The sequence below is a fragment of the Nyctereutes procyonoides genome, unplaced genomic scaffold, assembly GCF_905146905.1.
Source record: "Nyctereutes procyonoides isolate TBG_1078 unplaced genomic scaffold, NYPRO_anot_genome, whole genome shotgun sequence".
Lineage (NCBI taxonomy): Eukaryota > Metazoa > Chordata > Mammalia > Carnivora > Canidae > Nyctereutes > Nyctereutes procyonoides.
The window spans coordinates 4,661,566-4,673,414 of NW_026575133.1; the positions used below are offsets into that span (position 1 = coordinate 4,661,566).

Below are 11,849 nucleotides of genomic sequence, written 5' to 3' on the forward strand. Positions count from 1 at the left end.
ACACAATGACTAAATGACAGAACGACTGTATCTTTGAGATAGCATATTCAAATTCACAAGATACAGTGAGCTGCAACTAACATCAGGACTTGGGTACCAAATTTTAAACATTACAGAAAAGGCATCCATTCTGTTTCTAAATGGCAGAATAAAACATATTTAAAACTTCAAGTGATTTCTGACACCCTTTAATAAAATATTAAATGAAATCAAATCCTTCTAAAGTTGCTAGCAGACAAATCATGAAATGCCAAATGATGAAGTTGAAAGTTCTTCTTCGGCCTAAAAATCTCCAGAAACTGCTTTTGACTGATGCTGCTAACATGACAAGAGGTCAGTAGTATGAAATTTGACATTAATAAGTTAGCCTTATTCATCTTCTCTGCCTCAGTGTCAAACAGGAACTAGATATCTGCTCAACGAGTCAATTCATGAGTAAATGAGTATTATAAAATACTAGCCTATTTTTATTCTATATGAAGGGTAACATAAAACTTACCAAGTAAGTTCTAAAACCTTTTGGGCAGCCCAGGTGGCTCAGCGGTTTACCACCGCCTTCAGCCCAGGGCCTGATCCTGGAGACCTGGGATCAAGTCCCACATCAGGGTCCCTGCATGGAGCCTGCTTATCTCTCTGCCGCTCTTGCTCTCTCTCTCTCTCTCTCTCTCTCTCTCTCTCATTAATAAATTTAAAAAATCTTTAAACCTTTTCCTTTCTTTTATATACCGATAATGTAAGAACTAAATTAATTATTAAATTTTAAATTATCTGTCTTTCAATCATGCTTCATAACTCAAACATCACCAAGTACTTTAGCTAAAGTATGTGAACATGTGCAGTAATTTTGAAAAGAAGAACGGGGCATGCCTGGGTGGCTCCGTGGTTAAGCACCTGCCTTTGGCCCAGGGCATGATCCTGGAGTCCCAGGACTGAGTCCTGCACTGGGCTCCCTGCATGGAGCCTGCTTCTCCCTCTGCCTGTATCTCTGCCTCTATCCCTTTCTCTGTCTCTCATGAATAAATAAATAAAATCTTAAAAAAAAAAAAAGAATGGGAGAAGGCAAAGGTCACTGCCCATGTTGAAAACATATCCTTCCCTTTTCCAATGGAACAAGAAAATTTACAATAGCCTCTAGTTTCCTATAGGAACAATGCCATTTTACTATGCCTAAAATTCAAGATTTTCATAATGTAATCTGGATTTACTCAACCAACCTTTTCCCTCAAACACATACTTTCTTCTTCAATTACATATTCTAGAGCTAACAAAAATATATTAGAACTTCTTAAACTCAATTTAGACACAGTGTGAGCACTCAGAGCTTTTCTTAGAATCATTTCTAATGAGGTGCATGGTGGCAGAGACTGTGGAGTGTCTGACTCTTGATTTCAGCTCAGATCCTAATCTCAAGGTCATGAGATGGAGCACGAGGAGTCTGCTTGTGATTCACTTTTCCTCTCCCTTTGCCCCTCCCCCTGCTTGTGCTTCCTCTCTCTAAATAAATAATAATTTTTTTATTTTTTTTTATTTATGATAGTCACAGAAAGAGAGAGAGAGAGAGAGACATAGGCAGAGGGAGAAGCAGGCTCCATGCACCGGGAGCCCGACGTGGGATTCGATTCCGGGTCTCCAGGATCGCGCCCTTGGCCAAAGGCAGGCGCCAAACCACTGCGCCACCCAGGGATCCCCTAAATAATAATTTCTAACATGTACTTTACTTATTCTATTTTTTAAATTATCACATTTCTGAATTAACAACAAAATGTGCAAATAGGCCTCTAAAAAAAAAACAGAGCTTAGCAAAATGAACTAAGACAATTCCTAACATGTGCCTTCTATGCAACCAAGATGGTCTCCTTACTATCCAAACACATGTTTAGACTTTGCCTTCACGCTCTTTCCCTTGAGTTAAATGTCCTCTCTTCTTGTTGCTACCTCTCTAAAGACTACATATCTTTCACAAGGCCCAACCTAACTCCTGCCTAAGTCTGACCCATAATCACCTTTACTTTTCATAGTACACCTGGAAAACTATGTTTCACTTAGCACTTCTTTCTATACTGTCTCTGAATTACTCTTAAATTTTATCAGTATAAATGTTATCTCACTAAGTAAGCTATTAGTTTACTGACAGCAGGGACAGTGTCTTTTGAAGGGTACAGGTCAGTTGTTCTGTAGAATGTCTTTCCATATGGCTAGTGTTTTCTCATAATTACAGAGTTAGGGATTCTTGCAAAGAATATCAAAAAGGTGATATACCTTCTCATCATATCATATCATATCATATCAGGGAATACATGATTATCCACATGATTTATCTGCTTATGTTATGTTTGATCACTTTGCTGAAACAACAGTCTGTCAGTTTCTCCACTATAAAGTTAGTATTTTTCCTTTTACAAATTTTCTTCTTTAGAAACAAATAATTAAATCCAGCCTACACTTAAAGGGACAAAAGTCAAGTTCTACCTCCTAGAGAGAAAAGTATCAAAGAATTTAAGGACATAAACTAAAACCACCAAAACAATTAATTCATAAATATTTGGGAGAGATGCTTTGAGGCTATGCAAATACCCAGTTGTACATTAAACTATTTATTTTTTTAAGATTTATTTATTTGAGAGAGAGAGAAAAGGCAAGCAAGGGGAAGGAGAGAGAGAAAGAATCCTCAAGAGGGAGAGAGTCCTCAAGCAGACTCCTCAGCAAAAGCAGACCCTGATGTGGGGTTCCATCCCAGGACCCAGAGATCTCAACCTGAGCTGAAACCAAGAGTGTCCAACCGACTGAGCCACCAAGGCATCCCTCATCTATTTATTTTAACACTAATTAGTAGATCTTGCCTACAGCAATTATTATAACAGTAATTTGGGACACTATCATTTATTTATTTGATATTCTGCCATTCTTTGTCTAGTGTGAAACTAAACAGAGTAGGTAACCAATAAATACTTGTAAATATAATCAAAGTTCAAGAAACCTTTATAAAACCTTTATTTTAAATAAAATGAGATAGCAAAAGGTAGGTAAGTTCAAGGCAAATAAGTTTTTTGGCAATTGTGCTGTTCTTATGTCTTATGTCTTGATTGATGGCATGGCAATAGAAAAAAATTACCTACCTCACCTCTACTAAAACTGGGAAAACTTCCTGGAGAAAAGTGAACAACAGTTGTAGAGTACCTCAGAGTTTTAAAAATGCACTCACATTCATCATTTAGAATTTGAGAAGCTCTCTGAAGGGAAAATCTTCAAGATAAGGGAGATTTAAAAAAAAACTTCTGAAGTTTGTGAAAAAGTGCTATTAAACCGGGAATTCAAAAATCAGACATAGAAACTAAGTAAGGCTAACAAGGAAAAGCAAAAGTAAAGACAAAGAAGAAACATACAATATAAAACTAGTCTGAGTCCAGTGCAAGACTTTAAATCAGGGGAAAAAGTTGATTTAAATACATAGCATAAAATCAAGACGATTTAGACTACATAATAGTACATGGTTAAAATAATGCAAACTGTCATTAAAATAAGCACTAAGCGGTGGCCCAGCAGTTTAGCGCCTGCCTTCAGCCCAGGGCGTGATCCTACAGACCAGGATCGAGTCCCACGTCGAGCTCCCTGCATGGAGCCTGCTTCTCCCTCTGCCTGTGTCTCTGCCTCTCTCTCTCTCTCTCTCCGACTCTCATGAATAAATAAATAAAATCTTTTAAAAAAAAATAAGCATTAAGAATGGACTTGTAAGACTATGTATTGAAGGTGAAAAATGAATAGAATCTTCATGTACAAATTCACTCGATTCTTCATTAGTCACCTCCATTTTCCTAGGGCTTTAATAGTATTCTTAACCCAATATATTTCAAAAATACTTGCTGAAGTTCTATTTAATGCTAGATATTTCAGAATATACAATAATTAGATATGGTCCCTTCCCACAAAAAAAATTGCTTTGTAATTGTAAAGGTAAAACATTTAATGGAAAGGAAAACTTTTCATACACATGTGAAAAGTTAAAGAGCAAAATAAGGCAGATGGAGCCGAAAAAAAAAAAACATAAAGAGTAAAAGCTACAACAGTCCAGAGAAAGAAGAGATCACTATGCAATGATATGCTTAGGAAAGGCTCTGAAAAAATAAAGAGCATAGGCATTTACAATGGGCCTTCAGGAATTGGGTAGTGGGTGAGATTTGAACAGAGCTAAGAGAAGGCATTCAGAGCAGAGATATGAGGCTGAACAAAGGTATGGGGATGAGATAATGAAGGTGCTTTAGGGAGAGCAAAAATCAAGTAGGATTGTAATAAAAAATAAATGAAAACACGGGATATAAAACGTAAGCCAAGACTGAGATGTGAAAGGCTTTGAATGTCAAGTTGAGGAGCTTGAACATTTTCTGTACGCAATCTGTAAATAAACAAAATTTCTGGGTAAAAGAGTGATATAATGAATATAATATTTTAGAAATATCAACCTTGTTTTTGACACGCATAATAAGCAGTATACAAAAAGTAAGGCAAATGGTAAGATTCCAAGGTATGAAGAACAATCCTATTTTTCTTTCACTGTTACCATGTTTGTATGAAATTCAAGCTGCCTAAACATAGAGTAGAATAGATTACTGTATTAAAAGAGTAACCAAAGACTCTCCCAAAGTGATACATAAACAATGGTTTTAGAAAGTAGAGAAAATGCAATTGCACTAAAGCTTAGAAAGTATTTGGAAAATATAAGCCACATGCCTTGTTAATTGCACTCTTAATTCAGGGGGGAAACAACAACAAATCATATCAAAGTGGCAATATGAATGAATTAACCATAAAAGTGTATTTTTTACCCACACTGGAACTATTGGTTCATTTCACTGTTAGCATGTAACACAACTTAAGTTTGGTCTCTTCTCTCATTACCACAAAAAAAAGTAAGCCCCCCTATGCTCTCCATCTCCATTCCTTTTTCTTTTTTTTTTTAATTTTCATTTATTTACAATAGTCACAGAGAGACAGAGAGAGAGGCAGAGACACAGGCAGATGGAGAAGCAGGCTCCATGCACGGGGAGCCCGACGTGGGATTCGATCCTGGGTCTCCAGGATCGCGCCCTGGGCCAAAGGCAGGCGCTAAACCGCTGCGCCACCCAGGGATCCGTCCATCTCCATTCCTTAAAGACAATTCCCTTAATCCTCTCAGACAATTCCCTAATTCTCTTTTCTTCTATATAAATTTGTCTCACTGAATCTTATTCACTCCTTAATTGCACTTTAAAATATTAAATTTAGAAATTTTCTGAAATTGCTCTTAATAAGTAAGATCCTTAGCCTTTATGTAGTGCTAACTGACAAAATATTTTACACACATTACTTCTTAAAAGCCTCACAGAAGCAATGCACAATAAGTATTATCATCATCCATATGCTATATAGAAGCAAGCCCAGGGCCACACAATTATAAGTGATAGAGCAAGGCCTGCAACACAGGCTTTCTAAGTCCAAATTCCATATTCCCTTCACTATAGCATTCAACTTCATAATGTGCCAAAAGGTGTATCTTATTTCCCAAAATGTATTTATTACTCTGTACTATATTTAAGTCAATACATCTTGTTTTTAATAAGGGGCTTATGCCCAAGAGCCTATTATGGGGCCATTTACTAAGAAGACCTAATTATGTTTAAGATGTTCATGATGATGATGATAATTGTCACTGGGTGAAAAGTGATAACTAAAGTATAATGTTTGCAAAATTGCTAAGACTATACCAAAAACATTTTTGCCTTAAATTCTATAGTGCAACATGCAACAACAAAGACAATATGGGTTGATTTAAGGATATGTGACGATCAAAGGGCAGAAAAGGCCTTGAGTATATTGAAGGCCTCAAATACTGATATATTTCAGAGCATCTTATTACCAGGGAGACATAAATCAAAAGGAGCTCAGCTAGGAGTAATAAAACAGATTAGTGTCTGGAAGTACAGACTTTAAAGAAAGTTTTAAAAAACTAAATCCAGGTAGTCTAGATTTAAAAAAAAAAAACAGCTTTGAGGAAACTATTTTTTGAAGCTAACACACCAAAGACAGAATTATTTTGAAGACAGATGTTTTTAAAAATGCAAAAAGGAAATAACCGTAAATATTTGAAGAATATTTATAAAGGGAAAATTCAGGATAAATATGCTGGCAAAAACCTATGGGACAGAGACCTCTCTCCCACAAGTGTGGTAAAAACTACATTCCTAGAGATATCTAATACCAGGTTGGACAAAACAAGAAAAGGATTCCATATGGAAGGATCCTATACTAGCCCCTGAAGTGGTGGGAGGATTGAAGATGACCTCTTAGATCTTTTCCATTTCTGATTTTTTTGTTGTTTAATTCTATGAAGTTTTATAGGGCACAGCCTTCTGCCAATTTCCTTTTTCCCCATGATGCCCACTTTCTCCTTTCACAAAGGGAAACAAATTGTATGCTTCATTTTAAGCAGATCTCATGTTCTCAATAAATTGGTAATATAATCCTAGGTACAAGTTGGGGGAGAAAAAGGCCAATTCCTGTAATTTATTATGGTCCTTCCCCCCCCCCAGTGGTTCTTGGGGGCTCTTACAAGTTTTTTTCACAAGCCAAAGAAGTGGTAGTTCACATGGATTCCAAGAAGAGCTGTTTCACCAGGAAAACCATTAATATTCTCCCTTCTCTTCTCATGTCTGATCACAGAGCTGACAGTGACCCTGGGAGCTATAAGGCCCTGGGTCAAATTACCATCAGAGCTGCTGTTCAGGATTATCTTTTACCTTTCAACATTTTATGCTGAGTGACAGCAAAATCTATTGCAATCCACATTTTTATGGCAATGACATTTACCTTTGAAAAGACATAGCTTTAAACTCCTATACACTTTGGCAAATGTTGTAAGAGTAAGTCTTATTCACGCTTTAAACTCAAGAAGCCTCAGCCTTGCTCTCTTTCTCCATTCTGGCACTTAAAAAAAATTTTTTTTCCCAGTCATCCTTGAAATAGATCCCACTATCTCTCCAGAATCTCCATTCAGTGAAACTCCAGAATATACATCAGCATTTCCTCATTTTGCTGATTTACAAGACAAGATGTAATAAACTCTATGGAGCTCTAAGAACCTGTCCTTGAGCCCTTTAAAAATAAAACTGAGGCTCACTTATGAAAAGGGACAGCAGGGGAGAGATAACCCTCCAAGAATGGACACCAAAGCCTCTTATACAATCTAAACAGTCTTGGTAGCTGAGGATCCACCAATTACCACCTGGACTATCTAAAAGAAATATGTCTCCCTACCCACAAAGAAGATTCATATATATTAACACTACATCCCTTCAACAAAAATTTTAAATACCATTTTCATTTTTTTCCTAGTAAAAATGAGACTGTTCAAACCTAAAAATATTGGGCTCTAATCATATTGGCATATGATTAGGAGTTTTCAAACCCCTTCCAACACTTAACTCATTTGATCCTGACAAGAATAAAGGCTGGCATTTATAACCCCATTAAAAAAAAAAAAAAAGACGACTCTAAGATTAGGCAGCCTGAAGGAGAACCTCCTGTGGGGATTTTCAAACCTTCACCAACAAAGGTTCAATCTAAAAGGGATTATTCAGAAAAATTTAAAGGGGATTTCACAAGAGACTGTATCATCCATACCCTCACCTCAGGAAAGCAAGAAATAAGAAAAACAGGCACCTTTTTCTAGAATTTTAAGAATGAAACGTGACCCCGACCCATTAGTAGCCTATGAACCTGTCTGACATTTCTCAAGAAACCCACTGCATCTTCTCCCCATTGCACTGGCCACCAACTGTTCCTCCTGCCAGATCTCGGCCTCGGAGCAAAGGCGCGCAGCAAAAGGCCGGCAGCCAGGAGGGGGACGAGCTGGGGACCCCCTCTGCGTAACCACGCCAGGGGTCCCACACTCCCGTACCCCCTCGCCCGCAGCCACCAGCTTTACAGAGGAGCTTCCACCAGACTCTCCTCCTAGCCTGCTACCACCGCCACCCCACCCACCCCACCGCACACACACAGCGAGTGCTCGCTCCTATCCTCAAACTTCCCCCACCCCGCTAGACTGGAAGCAAGTTTCTCACCATCCTCATAGTTTTTGAGATAGTAATCCGGACCGGGGCCCCCACGGCTTTTCGCCGGGTTCCTCAGGTTCTGGAACTGCAGGAAGTCGGTCCTTTTGCCCCCGAAGCGCAGAAAGGCGGGCGAAAGTCCCCGAGCCAGGGTGACCAGACGCTTGGAGCTGCAAGGGTAGAGAAAGAGAGAGGAAAGGATCCGGGGGGAAGGCGAGGGGGCGCGAGGCACCGACCAAGGCCCTCTTCCCTCTCTCCGCGAGCGACCTGGCGGAGGCTGGAGGCGGCGTCCCCCCCACCCGCCACCCGCGCGGGCCCGGCATCTCGCGTGCGCCCGGCTCCCCGGGCTACGCCTCCTGCGCCCGGGCGGCCACGGCCCCCTCCCTAGACAACCCGACGCCGCTCGCCAAAGGTACTTCTTTCCAAACGGTTAGTCTGTTTGTGAACACAGCGCGGGGGGGGGGGGTGCGGGGGGGCACTTTTGCTAGGAATGCGCGGCTAAGGCGCAGTTGCCCAGCTCCTGCCGCCGCCGGGAAAGCGCTCCTGGCGGAGACGCGCAGCGCGCGGACTGCCGGGTCCGACTTCTGCCAAACCTGGAGGCTGAAAGCCGAGATCAGCCTCCGCCGCCGCAGGGGCACCGCAGCCTCTGTGGATAAGGTGAAACCTGCCTCCTCTCTCAGACCAGGTACCTGAGGTCTAGTTTGTGGTGGTGGTGGTTGTTGCTTTCCCTTAATGCTAAAGTTGATTTTCCTTTAACATTATCTTGTAACAACCGCGTCCACTTCCCAAACCCTGGACAAGAGATTCCCGGGATAAATCCTTGCTTTTCTGGGAACTCTCCCCCTCCCTGCCTTGCACGGTAAAAAGCAGTGTCTCTTCGGTCCCTTAAATAATTCAGCCTTGATTTCAGGAAAGGTAACATACTCCTCTCCAACTCTCCGAGTTCAATTCCCATTCTTTTTCATTCCTAACGTGGGGCCCTTTGGAAGCAAGCTCTGGGGAAAAAGTGAAGTTTGCCGAAACATGGAACCTGCTTGTCGGAGGATGTTCGAGGAGCACCATAAGAAAAGCATTTACATTTATTTAGGTTCAGGATTTCCATAAATAAATAGTTTTAAAAGCCAAAAGCTACTTCAGGGCGGGGTAAAGAAGGAGCAGTGCAAATACTCTCAGTACTAAGGCGAGCAACTGTTAAATTCTGGATCTATCAGTTATTTTTAACGCTTTGCTGGTTCAGGTTCTGAAAATCCAAATCCAAATGTAGAAAATACACGGGATCATATCGGAGGTGGATATGAAAGAAAAAAGCCGGGGGCTGCAGTTTCGGAGAGCCGCTGACAAAAGTGGTGACCACCCGGAGGAGCCCAGCGGCCGCGAACATCGTGTAGCCGAGGGCTGCAGGACTGCGTTCTAGGACGCGTGCAGTCGGGGCGTCGCGTGGGCCGGTGGCTGGCAGAGGAGCCGTCCGCGCCAGTACGGCCCCGCACAAAAGGCATTTCCAATAACCGTCCATCCGGAAGCCTGCACAGCCAATGCAAATGCGCCCCGCCACGGCTTCTTCCCCGAAAAACTGCCTTCCAGAATCTTTTTTTTTTTTTTTTTTTTTTTTTTGCACCATGCATTTAACAAGATGGTTTTAAAAAGAAGGAAGGAAAAAAGCCCGTAGGAGTCCGCGCAGCTGGAGTAGTGCTAGGCAAGTGGGGCGTGTATTTCGGAAAACCCCCGTCGCCCCCAACCAACCGCCAAGCCCAGAGACGCGCTCTGCTCCACGACAGGACTTCCGAGGAGGAAGCCGGGCCGCGCGTAGCTCTTCCCGCCTTCCCAGCGGAGGCACCGCCAGGAACTGAAACGGCCGCAGCGGCAGTAGCAGCGGCAGTAGCAGCACCACCACCAGCCACTCCGCGCTCCCGCAATGCTCGCTCCACGTGGAAGGAGCGCTCCACGTGGCGCCTCCCGCTACCTGCCGCGTCCAGTGACCCGGCTGAGGCCCGGGCAGACCGCGGCGCTGAGCACGGCAGCAGCAAAATGGATTTCTCCGGGAGTGAAAGATACTCACGAAAGACGCGCGGCGGACGCGGCCTCCGAGCAGAAAAGCGGGACTGAGAGAGCGCTCGGGGCTCTTCGGGAGAGCCCACAGCTGAGGATCCAATTTGGAGGGAATTTTTTAATAACTCAACACTTCAATTTGACATTGCAGACGATTTATTTATTTTTTTTTTTTACACTGCAACTCTGTCCCTGATGGGAAGGGATCGTAGTTGCCTAACTGCTAACCAGCAACAACCCAGGAAGAGAGTGAGCCCAATTAGATTACAAGCCCTTGAATAAGGGGGTGGAGGAGTCCACGATCACAAACCACCCGGCCGGTTTGGTGATCCGCTGGTGCCGGATTCAGACCTCGGAAAAATCCCCGGAGTATTTCTAGTACCCTTTCGGCTCTCCTTATATACCCTATGACTGGAGCGAGAATTTTTTTTCTTTAAAGAAAAACTAAACTATGCAGTTACCGCAGGAGATTTAAGGAGGAGGGACTGGGGGGCCATTCGGTCTATAAAAAACGTCTAACAAAGTCCTGCAGTCTGGAGAGGACAGCGGAGGATATAAAAGAAAACTTCAAAAATCCGATCCAACCTGCCAATCGCTCAGTCTCTGCTTAAATTCATTTTCTGTCTTGGAGTGGGAGAGAACTGACAAATCGATCTTTCCGTGGAAAATTCCACTTTCGTGCGAGCCCGCTTAAACACTCACATACACACACACAGGCACACACACACGCATACACACCCATTCCTCTCGGGTCTTTGTTGCTCGAGACTTTTTCTTCGCTTTTGTAACTGCCCTGAACCTCTTGTTTCTTTTTCAGAAGGAGACAGGGAGGCTAATTGTGGATATATGTAAGCACAACATTTTTTCAGTCATAACTGATAAGTTTCTGAAATGCCTTCTGCATTGCAAACATGTGCATCTTAATAGAAAACATTGCTTTTCTCAATCACCAGTTAAAGCCTCACAGCAAATATTCCAGGAGGAGGAAAACCTCTTTTCTTCTCTTTGTGAGATCCGCTTGATTTTCTTCTTCTTCTTCCCCCTTTGGAATGGGGGATAGGAAGGGGTGGGGGTTGTTACTTAAAAAAAAAAAATCATCCATGGAAGCCCCTGCCTTACCTTAAGAAATCGAGCCAGCCATCATGAATGATGGACGGATCCAGCTGCAGAGAGAGGAAGTTCTCATTGACTGTCCTGACTGGGTTCTTGGTGCTCACATCAAGTAGAATCAGGGTCTTTTCCTTCAGACCTGGAGCTCTGTCTACAGGCAAGGGTCTCCTGTCTCCAACTTGGGAGGAAAAGGAGAGATGGAACAACAGAGCCAAGAAGAGAGCCACCGGGGCTAGGCACGCAGGGGGGCGGGAGTTGCTGGAGGGCATGGCTTCAGGGAAGGCACAGAGCACCCTCATTAAATCCCTCTGATTTAAACCTCTCTTCCTACAGGGTCTCACTGGTGACTAATTGTCCTTATCTAAAGTGTGTGTCTGTCTGCCTCCCCCCACTTTTTTTTTCCTTTCCCTTTCCCCCCTCTCTCTCTCTTTCTCTCTCTCTCTCTCTTTTTTTTTTTCAGTGTTTTGGTGCTGGTGGAGCGAACTCACGCCCCTAGCCAGCCTTCTCAGTGACTCGTGCCAAGAGTACTCGTTCACCAGCACCGCCCCTTTAAGAGATTTCGACTGCAGACATTTTTTAACTTTTTAAAGGTAAGGGGGTTGTGGGGGGGGG

The 11,849-nt window shown here is 42.6% G+C and overlaps 1 protein-coding gene across 3 annotated transcripts in view; it reads right to left on the bottom strand.

The window, feature by feature from the left end:
- HPSE2 (heparanase 2 (inactive)) overlaps positions 1-11,536 on the bottom strand; it is a 632,933-nt gene extending 621,397 nt beyond the window's left edge. For all 3 annotated transcript variants that reach the window (XM_055300070.1, XM_055300069.1, XM_055300068.1), the window contains exons 1-2: positions 11,247-11,536; positions 8,094-8,251 (exon numbers count right to left, since the gene is read on the bottom strand). In XM_055300070.1, the coding sequence (XP_055156045.1) occupies positions 8,094-8,251; positions 11,247-11,536 (448 nt within the window). The remainder of the gene's footprint in view (positions 1-8,093; positions 8,252-11,246) is intronic.
- Between the last annotated feature and the right edge of the window lie 313 nt (positions 11,537-11,849).